The sequence below is a fragment of the Hyperolius riggenbachi genome, chromosome 2 (genome assembly GCF_040937935.1).
Source record: "Hyperolius riggenbachi isolate aHypRig1 chromosome 2, aHypRig1.pri, whole genome shotgun sequence".
NCBI classification, from domain to species: domain Eukaryota; kingdom Metazoa; phylum Chordata; class Amphibia; order Anura; family Hyperoliidae; genus Hyperolius; species Hyperolius riggenbachi.
The window spans coordinates 362,797,115-362,812,375 of record NC_090647.1 but is presented as its reverse complement, the minus strand read 5'-3'; the positions used below and the strand labels follow the sequence as shown (position 1 = coordinate 362,812,375).

General features: G+C 40.5%; 2 protein-coding genes across 2 annotated transcripts in view; one reads left to right on the top strand and one right to left on the bottom strand.

The window, feature by feature from the left end:
• Positions 1 to 15,261, bottom strand: part of LOC137545077 (synaptotagmin-6-like) — a 480,981-nt gene that overhangs the window by 112,730 nt on the left and 352,990 nt on the right. The gene's annotated exons all lie outside the window — the stretch shown is intronic.
• Positions 1,516 to 4,797, top strand: LOC137544482 (uncharacterized). The gene is made up of 3 exons (XM_068265570.1): positions 1,516 to 1,727; positions 1,851 to 1,952; positions 3,910 to 4,797. Exons 1-3 carry the CDS (start codon positions 1,531 to 1,533, stop codon positions 4,778 to 4,780), a joined length of 1,170 nt encoding a protein of 389 aa, XP_068121671.1. The 5' UTR covers positions 1,516 to 1,530; the 3' UTR covers positions 4,781 to 4,797.

Sequence of the window (15,261 nt, the reverse complement as noted above, 5' to 3'; positions counted from 1 at the left end):
TATGGACCCCCTGGAAACCCCGTCAGGAAATGTATTGCTCTTTCTTTTGATACATGTAAAATTACACTACCGTTAGGCTTGCTACTAAAAGTGACATTTACCGCATTTAAAAGTATACTATTTTCCTTTGAAACTTTAAAATCGATTTTCTCAAAAACTATAAGGTCTTTTTGAAAAATTGTTTTTTCCTCTTATTCCTAATGATCTCCTTAACATATCCTGCAAATTTAGGGTTTCTAGCATTTAAGGTGGATTTGCTATTAACCATTAAAGTCGGCGGGTTTTTAAATGTGTATTTTTTTCCTTTGCAACTTTAAAATCAATTTTCTCAAAAACTATAAGGCCGATTTGAAAAATTTTTTTTTCCTCTTGTAGCCACTGGGGGCCCCTACAAGCTCTGGGGCCCTGGGGCCACAAAATATTGTATCGCGGGCCGCAAATGGCCCGCGGGCCGCGAGTCTAAGCTGTGGCAAGTACATAGAATGTTAAGACGAATGAGACAGATTCATAGCAGATTCAAAGAGAGCAGAGGCAGTATAACATGCACATCTAAAGGGATATCAGGGATGCCTTTTTTTCTATTGTAATGCCCTCACTGCACTGAGACCAGCATAAAAACACAGAGACACAGAGAACTGCGGTTACCGAACAAGGATTTTGTCAATGGACTTCGGTAAATTACTGAACATCTACCGCACCTGTGAAAATATTGATGAATAAACACACACAAGTCTAAAATACAGAGTGCGGTATGTTAACAACTTGGTTTTTGTTATCGAACAGCCTTTGATGAATTGAAGCCCATGAACTCTAATGCAAAAATAAGAGCCTCCTTCCTGCCACAGGTATGTGGTATATTGTAATAAGTGGTCACCTAATGCCCCATACTCACACTGGTCTGAACTCAAAAGTCACCTCATGAAGAGAGTGCAGCAGGACAAGTGACAACACTGGAGACATTACTATATAGTTATGGCTGGACAGTGTACTGTTTAAGGGCTCTGGCACAGGGGACCTGGGTTAAAATCTTGGCTTTCTCTGTTCAGTAAGGGCTCTTTCACATCACAGGGTGCGTTGAGAAAAGCTGAAAGTCTCCTTTTTGCTGTTTGCGTTTTACTACTTTTTGTTGTGCGTTTTGCTGCGTTTTCAACGCAAGTGAATGCGTTTTAGTGCGTTTTCAATGCGTTAACGCAAGTATGAAAACGCAGCGTTTTTTTTTTTTTTTACTATTTTGAATAGTGTGAAATGCAAATTAAAGAGAAATGATTGGTTGTTTGAATATCATTCAGTGTATGGTGCCTAGAAACACTAGCCTGGCAGTGATTGGTTTAAAAAATAAACAAATCTTGGTTTGTTTTTTTAACTTTAACAAATGCATTTTCTGGTGACATGATTGGTTAATTATTTTGAATGCCAGTGATTGGTTGTAGAGAAGTGTATATAAAGCAGAGTTACTTGCCTAGTCATTTGTGGGTTTGTAGTAGAGGAGTAATCAGTTCTTTCAGCTGTGTTAGTTTGTACTTTCTGATAATGTATGCTGAAGTTGGTTTAGCTTTAATCCTTATAATTGCTATTATGCAATTAAGAAGAAAAGCTCAAAGGAGGAGGTACTGGGTGCATCCATTGTTGATGGAGCGACAACAGAAGGGTGCTTTCAGAGTGCTGTATGCTGACCTCAGGAGCCATCCAGAAAAATTTTTCAACTATACCAGGATGACAATACCCAGGTAAGCCTAATGTCATAAAATGTAATGTGCCTGTGTGCGTGTGCGTGTGTGTGTGTGTGTGTGTGTGTGTGTAGTGTGTTAAAAAGGTTTATATAATTTTTGTAATTTCATTTTATATTACAGTTTTGATGCACTTCTGGATATGTGCCACAGTGACCTATTAAAGCAGACTACTACATTCCGGAACCCAATATCACCGGTTGAGAGATTAGTCATCACATTGCGGTGAGTATGTAATGTGTTATTGTATGTTAAAGTGAACCTAAAGTCTGGCCCAAAAAAATGAGATGAACTCACACGGGGCTTCCCTCAGCCCCCTGCAGCCGATTGTTGTCCTCGCAGCCCCGCTCCTATGGTCCAGGACCCGCCAGGAGGCCGCAATAGCAGCATATGCGGCGATATACAGGCTGGGAACGCGAACACTCACTCGCTTTCCAATTTCTGTCTGCTGGTGACGGCCAAACCGGAAGTGTTCGCCGGCGGGTCCATGGCCATCGGAGCGGGGCTGCGAGGGCAACGATCGGCTGGGGGGGGGGGGCTGAGGGAAGCCCCGGGTGAGTTCATCTTTTTTTTTTTGGCCAGACCTTAGGTTCACTTTAAGCAAGTGTTCATTTCCATACATGTACATGGTATTGTTTTTTTTTTTGCTTCAAACCATTGAACTGTGTGTGTGTGTGTATTAGTAGTGCTCCAGTGTTTTGTACTATGGATAGCACAGCTGTGGTCGGCAGTGCTCTACATAGTACATAACCCTTGTGGGTGTGTTGTATTTTTGATTTTGGTTACTTACCTTCAACCCATACAACCGTTATGTACTATGTATAGCACATAACTGTGGTTAGCAGTGCTCTACATAGTACATGACATTTGTGGGTGTGTTGTATTTTTGATTGTTTTTTTACTTACCTTCAACCCATAGAACCGTGTGTTAGGAGTGCTCCAGTGTTATGTACTGTGGATAGCACAGCTGTGGTCGGCAGTGCTCTACATAGTACATAACCCTTGTGGGTGTGTTGTATTTTTGATTTTGGTTACTTACCTTCAACCCATACAACCGTTATGTACTATGTATAGCACCTAACTGTGGTTAGCAGTGCTCTACATAGTACATGACATTTGTGGGTGTGTTGTATTTTTGATTGGTTTTTTACTTACCTTCAACCCATAGAACCGTGTGTTAGGAGTGCTCCAGTGTTATGTACTGTGGATAGCACAGCTGTGGTCGGCAGTGCTCTACATAGTACATAACCCTTGTGGGTGTGTTGTATTTTTGATTTTGGTTACTTACCTTCAACCCATACAACCGTTATGTACTATGTATAGCACCTAACTGTGGTTAGCAGTGCTCTACATAGTACATGACATTTGTGGGTGTGTTGTATTTTTGATTGGTTTTTTACTTACCTTCAACCCATAGAACCGTGTGTTAGGAGTGCTCCAGTGTTATGTACTGTGGATAGCACAGCTGTGGTCGGCAGTGCTCTACATAGTACATAACCCTTGTGGGTGTGTTGTATTTTTGATTTTGGTTACTTACCTTCAACCCATACAACCGTTATGTACTATGTATAGCACCTAACTGTGGTTAGCAGTGCTCTACATAGTACATGACATTTGTGGGTGTGTTGTATTTTTGATTGGTTTTTTACTTACCTTCAACCCATAGAACCGTGTGTTAGGAGTGCTCCAGTGTTATGTACTGTGGATAGCACAGCTGTGGTCGGCAGTGCTCTACATAGTACATAACCCTTGTGGGTGTGTTGTATTTTTGATTTTGGTTACTTACCTTCAACCCATACAACCGTTATGTACTATGTATAGCACATAACTGTGGTTAGCAGTGCTCTACATAGTACATGACATTTGTGGGTGTGTTGTATTTTTGATTGGTTTTTTACTTACCTTCAACCCATAGAACCGTGTGTTAGGAGTGCTCCAGTGTTATGTACTGTGGATAGCACAGCTGTGGTCGGCAGTGCTCTACATAGTACATAACCCTTGTGGGTGTGTTGTATTTTTGATTTTGGTTACTTACCTTCAACCCATACAACCGTTATGTACTATGTATAGCACATAACTGTGGTTAGCAGTGCTCTACATAGTACATGACAGTAAACTTTAGTATTGGTAACATTTGTTTTTGGGCAATTGGAGTTGATTTGTATTTTAATTTCATTTTTAGATTCTTGGCAACTGGCAACAGCTACACCTCTTTGCACTATCAATTTAGATTGGGGATTTCAACTATTCAAGGCATTGTGAATTCCACCTGTCGTATAATTTGGGCAGTCTTACAACCAAGGCACTTGAAATTCCCGTCTAGTCAAAAGTGGCAAGAAATTGCCGATAACTTCTGGCTTAAACACGGCTTCCCAAATTGCATTGGGGCAATCGATGGGAAGCATGTCCGGTTGATTTGCCCCCCTTGCAGTGGTAGTAAGTACCATAATTACAAAAAATACTTTTCGATAACACTGCTTGCTGTCGTAGATGCAGACTACCGCTTTACATATATAGATGTTGGAAACTACGGCAGCAGCAATGATGCAAGCATATTTGAAAGATGTAAACTGGGTGTACGTCTGAATGACGGAAAGTTGGACCTTCCGCCAGCGAGACCTTGGCCCGGAAGAACCGAACCGAAGCCTTTCACTTTTGTTGCTGACGAAGGATTTGGGTTGAGTGTGAATGTCATGCGGCCATATTCTCAAAAAAAAATGAACTTGCACAAGACTGCTTTCAATAACAGACTGACCCATGCACGTCGTGTTGTCGAGTGCACTTTTGGTATACTCTCCAATAAATGGCGTGTATTTCACACCAGCATGCAGTTACATCCAGAAAACGCTGTGCATGTTGTCAAAGCTGCATGTGTGCTGCACAACTACTTGCGGGACATGGAAGGTGGGATTGTGCCTGAGATTATTGAACATCCGTTGGTACAAATTGCAGGACCAATCCCCAGAGGATCATCTTCAGCACTGAACTTGAGGGATGAGCTGTTATTCTATTTCATCAATGATGACCCACGTAGTTGGCAGTACAAGGACTAAAGTTCAGGAAACGTTTACATGGCTTTTTTTTCAATAAAAAAATAAATTTCTGGTTATTATATGAAATAAAAGAAGTTACATTTATTTTTCTGTACTTTTCCTCCTTACTTACTACCAACAACATGTATGAAAAAGTTGTACATATGTGTGATATTGTATTTTTATGCTGCGCACACACGTTGATTTTCCCCGCTACATTTGCGTGAACAAATGAGTCAATTGGATTATTTCAAGCATGCTCGATTTTATTTCTAACGGTCCTGCCGTCGATTTTGCATGATAAGTATACAAAAGCAACGTCAGGAATGATAGAAATCCAATTAAGCATGTTTTAAATAATCGACTTCTCCATTCGATAATGCGAATCGAGTGGGGAAATCGAAACGTGTGTACACAGCATTATGCTGGGTACACACTAGGAGATTTTCTGGTCTATTCACTGTCATATCGATTATTTTCAACATGTCCAATTTGCTTTGCGATCTTTTTCTGAGCATTTTCCGATAGATTTCCGTGCACTGTAATAGGAAATCGATCCTAAAATGCTCGGAAAACGATCGAAAAGGAAATCTAACATGTTGTTCTCCAATTTGTAAGTAAACAATTGGATATAAAAAAACAATACACTTGGGTAAACATAACCTTTCTTTATTTGCTTGTTAAAATTTGCAATTTTTTTTTTTTATTTAGAGAAATAAACACTGAAATAGTGTCTGCAACAGTGCAAAAGTGTACAGTAACGTACTGTAAGGTATCGAACATTATTAAAATGCAAACATCAACTGCAAAAAACAGCACAATAACAAAAATAACACCACAATGTCAAATTAGCATAACGCCAAAATTTTTTGGGAGAAAGTGCTACATATACACATTTTTCAGTATTCAAGGTAGGCATTTTTATTGAGTACCCTCTACCTTTTAAATGAAAAGAGCAATAAAAGCATACCAATACCACAAATTAACATAAATATAGCTATAGTGTGTGTTGGGGGGGGGGGTCTCTTAAATTACATAGCGACACATCCTCCTGCTCCTTCCTTTGCTGTTTGTGTCATATTCATGTCGGCGTTCCAGCAACTTGATTGGACCTTGACCCGGACAAAATACACCCTGCGTGCGAAGTACGTCCTTCCCTCTTCACTTCTGGCAGGCAAATAGTGATCGGCTCCGGGGCACGCTGACCCCTCTGACTAATCCGTGATTCGTGTCCGCTCCAGTTCATCAAGCCTCACATGACAATCAATTGACGTTTGGTGTAATGGAGCTCACACAAAGCGCAGATAAGGCACCGTGCTTCTGAGACAATCGCTACATGCCATCCAAAAGTGAAGAGGGAAGGACATACTACGCACACAGGCCGTGGAGGTACAAGCAAGTTACCGGTACATCTGCAAGAATATGAAGCAAATGGCGGACGGTGAAGGGGTTGCTATGTAGTTTTAAACCACAACACACTGCAGCTATGTTTATTATCAACCGACATGTGTGATTCTAACATTGCTGTATCCAAATGCACTGAAAAACAAAAAAAAAACCACTACAGGTTTGAAAGACCAGGTAAGGTGTTATCATGACCTGTCTAAAATATTTTTGCTACGGTAAGGCCCAGTTCACATTTGCAGTTTTTAAATAGTAAGTGTTTTCAACAAATGGATCTATTCACCAAAAATCATTGTTAGCGATATGTTCTAGTCCCCCAAATCCTGAAACTGCTACAGTCCCTATTTTTCACATACCATGCGCTTTGTTCTCTCTGTGTAAGACGAGGAAGCATCTTCCGTTGCCTGTTGTACAATTAACGATATGAATTTGTCTACTGAAAACGGATGCAATCATTGAATGATCTGCTCAGTTTTCAGTATGTGAACAGGCCACATACCATCCGGATCAAGTTAATCCAAAACCACATTCACTGACATAAAACGCAAATGTGAACTGGATCTTACTGCCTACATAGAGTTTTGAACAGTTTGGGGGACTGTGAAGCCACCTAACTTCAGAAGCATACCGCTTGGGTAGAGAACGGGAGACATTAGTCTCTGCCACATGTAACAAAAAAAAGTGGAATGTTGGATACACACGTTGTGGTTTCCCGTGCGAATCGCAGTATCTATTCCATCGATTCGATTATTTCGAACATATTCAAGCGTGTTTCGATAGATAAAGTCGTCGATTAAGCATACTTCATATGTAAAATCGACGGCTGTATCCATCGAAACACGGTCGAACATGTTGGAATTAATCGAATCGACGGAATAGATACTGCGATTCTCACGGCACAGCGCAACGTGTGTATCCAGGATAACGCTCACATAAATGCAGGACAGTGCTGGTCTTTTTTACCTCAACGTACTAAATATATCTTTCCATATGTGTAAAAACACAAAACCTCAGCATACATAACTGTACAGTGACACACCAAAAATAGGGATGGACGATGTACATAACAGCAATATAGGTGATCTAGTGTAAAGGGAAACAGGTGAAGTAAAGAAAAGCTCTTGTATATATATTGTGCTTCCACTTGCCTCATACACGTGGATGGCTCACACGCCACCAACCACCACTGCCTGCATCTACGAGAACCGGCTATCGCCACAAACGTCATTGGAGGCAGAGTAGGCTTGGTAAGTGTGCCCTCTATTTCTTCAGCCGCTGCTGTTGAGATACGTAAATAGCTCACTTCTCTTACACTACAGTGCCTCAGACTGATGGAAGAGCAGTGAACCGGTTCTCGTACATGCGGGCACTGGTGGATGGTGGCATGGAAGTGATCCGGGTGTATGTGGCTGGAGGAAGGTCAACGTATGAACAAAAGTTTTTCACAACTACAGCTCTCCGGATACACAAACACTAGATGTATGTATAAGTTCCAAGAACAAATTATCATGTTATCGGGGTGTACATGAAAAGTAGGTATTTATCAATAAGTTGAAATTGGTGCACATACCACTAACAACTTTTTTAACATATTCTAACTCTCCACTGTAGGTAAAATGAACAAAAGTTAGTCAACCCCTAAAACATTTGAAATTTTAAAGATCAGTGAAATAATTGCCTTCTGAGGCACTACTGTCACCCGCATTGCTGTCTTGTTGTTGAAAACCCTGTTGGGCCTGGGTGTAATCAGTTGGGGGGGTTGTGTTTCTTTGAACACTTCGATTTGGTAAATTTTGTGGACTTGGGCAGCCAGACCTTAGCTCTTGCAGAAATGAAGGCATATTAGTATCAGTCTCATATGTTTGGGGACGTTCAATAATATCAGGGAAAGAATATGAACTGCTCATGTACTGAAAATTTGAATCCCCACTTTGACTATCACTACGTCGGGGTGGAAAGGATTGAGGACGCACTGTACCACTTTGTGGTTGTTTTTTAAGCTGGGTCTGCTGTGGGTTGTTATCTGAAGACTGTAGATGATATTGCTGATAGGTACGTTGTACCTCAGCATGTGTAGGCACATTTGGATGAGCTGGTTTCAAAGAATACTTTTGTAAATACTGAGCATGCATAGACTGACCAACATTGCCACTATGTGGCACTGCATGTTGTATAGGAGTACTTGAACGTACTACAGGTTGCTCACGATAAATAATAGTAGGAGGAGGTAAACAGGCAGTAGAGGGAACTTCAGCAACATGATGAACACCACCAGAGGCAGAAGGGATGTGTGCATAAATTGCATCTAACAATGCATGCCTTACACCAAACATATTCGAAGCGGGCACTCTTTCAAGTAGAGGTATCAAACTTTGTGCTAAAGATTGTGCTTCCGACATGGGCTGTTCCTTGCCCTTAATTACAGTCATGCATGTTTTCAGCGACGTCATGAGATCTTCCTCTTTGCTTTTTTTGGTCATTTTTTTACCCCTGCTGTCTGTAGTTTTTCTGGATGTTTTCCTACCAGCACTATCCGAGGTGCCTTCAGTGTCCTCTATAAGTTCCTGTGTTAAATCAACTTCAGTATCCAATTCTTCGGTACGCCTACTTTTCTCCGATGTATCCATAGATAGGATGGAATCATCATCAGAAGAGAATGTAATGTTATCCTGTGTACTATAAATAAAAGAAAATAAAACATTTAAGGATTGTTTAATAAAAACTGGGGAACAAAAAAAAAAAATTGGTATACACTTACAGCCTCATTTCCAGACAAGGCCTGAGGAAAGCCATAATTGCTGTGTGTTTATACGGTTGTCGTTTGGAACGACCGGAGCCACTACGCTGCTCTTTTCGCTCAAGTTTGACCTCTTTTGCAAAATTATCGCGCACATGTCGCCACTTATTCTTCATCTCTGCAACTGCAAAAAAAAATAATAGATATATATATATAAATATAAAATGTAGGTGTTCAACAACATTATGATCATTCAATGATAATTCAATTTGTTAAGAGTTATCAGACATTTTCTAGTAAAATAGGCACTGCAAGCTCCCAGCATGTCCCTCGCCGCAGCTCTCCCCGCAGCCGTTAACCGCAGCTCCGACCTGCTCCCCGGCAATGACGTCAGGGATACCTCTGGATTGCCCTGTATTGTGCCTGCGCAAATGGCGCTGTCAATGACATCACGTGGGTCGGACCTGGCTGTGCAGGTGCATTACTTCAGTGCCTGTGCAGTCTGTGTCGGAGATGCGGTAACGGCTGCGGGGACATCTGCGGCAAGGGACATGCAGGGAGCTGGGGGTTGAAGGAAGCCCAAGTAAGTAGTGCCGATTTTAATACAAAATGTCTGATAACTTATTTGAGTGTACTTTTAAAATGCTACACTACAAATGCCCCACCATCATTCTGCTAACACTAAAGCTAGCCATACACCAGTAGATTTGCCATCACAAACGGATAGATCCCTCTGATTGAATCAGATTGAAGATGGAACATATTTTACTGAACACAAGATTGTGAATCGATTTCAGCATGAAACCAATCACAATCTGTGGTAGTTGTGGTACTGCTGCTGCTGCCAAACACCCCCCCCCCCCACCCACAAACACACACTACCTGCTTTCGGCCAATACAAGATCCCCCCGACCTTCGCTGTGTAGGGACGACATCGGGTCTGCACTGAGCAAGCGCAAACCTGTTCAGATGACATCACTACACCACGTGACCCCCGCTGTGGAGTGCAGATGATCCCGAGAAAAGTGGGGAAAGATTGGGGAACATTACTGGGAACCAACTGCAACATATGGAGCATCACAGTTCCATTTCACATGTGGGCATGCAGTATATGGTCAGTGTACAAATCTGCATAATCACTTTCAATTACATCTATCTTTAATCTACCTGACACGCCCAAACAGAACATACAAATCTACTGATAACATTACAGACTGTAGTAACAGTGACAAACCTGTGTCCTCCTTCTGTTCCTCTGACCAAAGTGGCCAATCTTCAACGAACAGCTCCATGCTGATTACTCTCCAGATTTTGTTCTTTTTATTGGTCTTTTTATAGTCCTCGTTGGCCTTGTCATACAGTGCAGGATGCTCCTGCACCTTTACAATAAGGTCCTCGATGTCTATGTTGATTTTGGGGCCCATTTCTTTTTCTGCTGCGACACAGCTCCTGCTCACGTCCATCCACGCTCCTATCTGGCCCTAGAAAGGAAGTGACAAAGCGGAAGTTGCCTCTTTGCCTTCTGGGACTGATTTTCTGCGTTGAAAACGGATTAAAAACGCACATAGTGTGCGTTTTACATTGACTAACATTGCAACGCATAAAGCTAGCGTCGGCCAAAAAACTGCGCCTGGGTGCAGTGCAACGCAACGCACAAAAACGCTGCGTTATATGTGAAAGCTAAAATGAAAGTCTATGGACTTTCATTTTACCTTGGTTAACGCAAACTTTATCCCTTGCGTTGAAACGCAGAAAATCTGCCCTAATGTGAAAGAGCCCTAAGCCAGCACAAGAAAGGAGACCTTGGGAAAGGCTTCCTAACACTGCCTAAGAGCGTGCCCTAGTGGCTGTAGCTGTAGTGTTTTGTTTCCGCCAGAAAAAAAACATGATATAACTATTCTTTGTCTTGTCTAATTCCAGCTGTTATCTTCTGGGGCAATAAGCAAGATACAACATACAGATCTTTATGTAAAGGTTGTCTGTCAACAGAATTCTGTACTTAAACTACACTGACAGTCACTTCTGTAAGGAAGCCTGCTGTCTGTTGCATCTATAAGGAGAGCCATGTGGTAAGCTGAGCAGCCACTGGGTACTGTGAAAGCTGAAGCTTTAATTAGGCATGACTGAAAACTGGCTGATAACGTTTATTTATTTATTTATTATTTATTGAATTTATAGAGGGCCAACCTATAACACATTGCTCAGTAAGGGACTCTCAAAGGCCCGCAAAATACCACTAATCTTATGTGCGCTACATGCTCTTTATGACAAGTTACATCAGATTGATTGCATTAGTCTAAGGGCAGATTTCCTTGAAGTAGAATTAGCACAGGTGGCATTACAAGGCTATGCTTACTAGGAAGATTGGCTGCCTTGGAAGTTTGACCTGATCTTTTATCCAGTGTGTGCTGAGTCATATTTCAAACAACTGCTGCTTTTAATTTGACCTTGGATGCTGTACGCAAGGCTGGGAGAGATGAAGTAACCCAGCAACAAGATTAAGAAGAACAAGGATACTGAGAACATAACTCATAGGGCTGAAGTGTTACTAAAGATGACAGCAAGTGAACTGACACTCTGCTTACTACAAATATACAATCATGGGCAGGGAACGTTATCATTTTTTAAACAGTCAAACGTGCATAGACTGCATTGTCCCTGGAGTCATTTGTCATATCACATGCCTATATTCCGCAGTCTAAACAAAATTGTAGATGCATTAGTTGCACATAGAAAAGGAATATAATTTCTAGCATTTTTAACTAAAAATGGTCTGACTTGACATTTACAGCAATACATTTAGAACAAAGTAAGAAATACTGAATAAAAGCTAAAGATATGTACATTCATCAACCTTTTTTTTATGGTTGAATTGATCTTTCATGATCCTTTTGGCCATGAGTTTATTATCTGTACACATACATTTCCTATCCTATTTGTCTAATGTAACGCAAGTGACACACATTCAGCCAAGCCAGATATATCCAGCCAACTATTTATAACCCAGAAACTGATGAACTTAAAGGGGCACTACAGCGAAAAACTGTAAAATTTAAAATACTGTATGTGCAAACATATACAAATAGGAAGTATGTTTTTTTCCAGAGTAAAATGAATCATAAATGACTTTTCTCCTATAATGCTATCACTTACAGTAGGCAGTAGAAATCTGACAGAAGTGACAGGCTTTGGACTAGTCCATCTCTTCATAGGGGATTCTCAGCAAGGCTTTTATCCTTTATAAAGCATATTCCCTAAGAAGGATTTAAACAATGATGCTGGCCAGCTTCCCTGCTCACTACACAGTTTTTTGGCAGTTGGACAGAGCAATTGCCATTCACTAAGTGCTTTTGAAATAAATAAATCCCTGAGAATCCCCTATAAAGAGATGGACTAGTCCAAAACCTGTCACTTCTGTCTAATTTCTAATACCTACTGTAAGTGACAGCAACATAGGATAAAAGTAATTTATGGCTCATTTTACTCTGGAAAAAATGTACTTCTTATTTGTATATGTTTGCACATATTTTAAATGTTACAGTTTTTCGCTGTAGTACCCCTTTAAGTGGGGGGTTCTCAAATTTAAAAAAGGGGCCTCGCCCCTCTCCCCCTCCCAAAATGTTTAGCACTACCTAAAAGTGGTGGGGAGCTTCCCCCAACCCCCATCCCCTGCAATGATTGTGACCTTCACGCCCCCCCTCCCACCCCTCCTCTGGCTCTCCAACTGTCCCTCATAGGTTTTAGATCTGGTATACTTCAATGAATGTGTCTGTGTCAGTGAGCAGAGTCAATGAAACAGTAAAAAATTAAAAAAGGATATATATATATATATATATATATATATATATATATATATATATATATATATATATATATATATAATTTTAAGCCAAAAGAAGGACAGATACAATTGTTTATCTCAACTGTTTATTTTCACCTCGTGTTTCCTTTTACAGGATGACTGAGCGAAGTGAGGTTTTGCTGCATCAACAATACCAGCCTGCCTAGTCCATGATATGAAGGAAAGCTGCAAGAGGGTGCAGAAATCCATCCCCTATTTTGTATGTCCCCCTTGTCCATGACAAGGACAAGAGGCTTATCTCCACCTTCACGGTTATCTCCACCCTCAGAAGCAGGTGGGGTAACGACCCCCACTTATCTGAGAGATCGCTTTAATAATAAGGGGACTCAAAAACATCTGCTTACTCCCAAGTACATTGATAAAGGGGTTTATTTTTGACCCACTACCTATTATAACAAGAGGTAAAGGGTAAAGTGATGATGCAGGTTCTTCATGTTTTAATGACACAAAGGGCTTGTTTCACAAAAGAGTGCTAACTGATAGCACGGCTCGCAAATTTTTGCGCGCAAACGATATCATTTTTGCACAGAAAATTCACGTTTGCGCCCGAAAACATTATCGTTTCGCACGAAAATTTGCGAATGCGCGCAATGTGAAAACGGCCGTGCTGTCAGCACTATTTTGTGAATCAAGCACAAAATGTATTGTATGGATACCTGTAAAATGCTAACAAACGCCAATACAATAAAAATGGGCATTTATTAATTGTTGTACTGAAAGAAGTGGAAAAGAGGTGTGGTGGGACACATATTGAAAGGAGTGGAGTTACAGCTCAATTCTGCATCCAAATGAATCAAATAAACCAGCCCCAGACCACTTCTTACATATTTGTAAATTCTGTTGCAGTAAAAAGTCTGGTATTATGGATGCAGATATCCTATAACCAGAGAAAACACATTGGCAGTGTTTTGAGAAGTAAGATGAAGATTGATTTGTGCGAGAGGTGTATCTGATTCTATCACAATGCTTCTCAAAACACATCCCCAGTGTGTTCAGCAAATTACAGACATTTCAGGACACTCAAGCCTACAAATGGAACCATTTGTGCAAGGATTAAAATTGTTATGTATTACCACTTACAAATCCAATTTGTACACAAAGCTGTAAAACGCACATATGAGACCGTATTACTCATCATGAGCAATGAACTTAATACTCCAATCCCTTGACATACTAAAGAATACAACATTGGTTTCTTTCTTTTTCAGTTTTTTTCCATTACCATGTTAATAGGATTTTATAAAACATGAGTTCTTTTATACAAGCTTAATGACTGAGCAAGCCCATTGAGGCTATTAGTCCATAAACAGGGAAAAGTTGTTAATTTGTACGGCAATGTGAGAAAAAGAGAGTGCATAAAATGAAACAGAATGGGGTATGTGTATGTTATAAATTGATATTGTGTTTGTGAAGAATACCTTAATTATTAACATAATTAAAATATGTTACCACAAATAGAAACTTTACTCATTGAGGGTCAAAGGGAAGCATAGCCAAAGGCAAATTATTATTGTTTTTGTTGTTGTTGTATATTGATATTTTCTGGAGATTAATATCAGCATGACAGTAGGTGAGAACAGGGGCTTAACAAGTAAAACTTGGACCTCCATGTGTACACCTTCTCCCCGTGGGACTACAACCAAGAGGCCATCTAGCAGAAGTCATATGTCAACATGACTTCCATCACAAATAACAAGTGTGGCCACAACACACCTGCATTGGTGGGGGCCCTACAGATCAGAGGAACAGGGTTATAAGTTTGGGCCCCTCCCCCCATGGCCCTGGGCCTTCTTGTGGTTGAACCAGCAGATCCCCCTTAGTGCATTTTTTTTCTTGCAATGCCAACCTATACAGGGATGCTTTGAAGTTTGTGAACCCTTTAAAATGTTCTATATACTGTATTTCTATAAATGTGGCCTAAGAGTATTATAGATATAAAACACATAATTAACCTAACTAAACAAATGAAACAAAAGGATTTTAACAGCCATGTATTTATTGAAAAACAATGACTAAATAACATATCTGTGTGTGGCAAAAGTAAGTGGATCCTTAAGATTATCATATAATTTGAAGATTTAATTAGAGTTAGGTGTTTTTAATCAGTAGTATGACAATGAGGTGTGAGCGAGATGCCCTGTTTTACTTAAAGAATGGAGATCCATCAACGCCTAATCATTCACGTGACAAATTTGTGTGTGTGTGCAACTCCAACTGCAAGGTGTATAATAGTCTGAATGGCTAAAAAACCCCACTGTAACTTCTAAACAACCGATGACCTGTCTCACACTAACCAATGTTGATTTTCATGAGTCCATTAGAAAAGCAGTAGTGTGTATAATAGGGTAGCAAGGAGAAAACCACTGATTTACCCCAAAATATTGCTGATGATCATCTACAGTTTGTCAGTAAATGAGATCAAAGAGACTGGCACAGTGGATATGAGCCTTAGGGAGGGCTTCCACCATACGGTTGTTAGGATACAGGGTATCGCCTCTT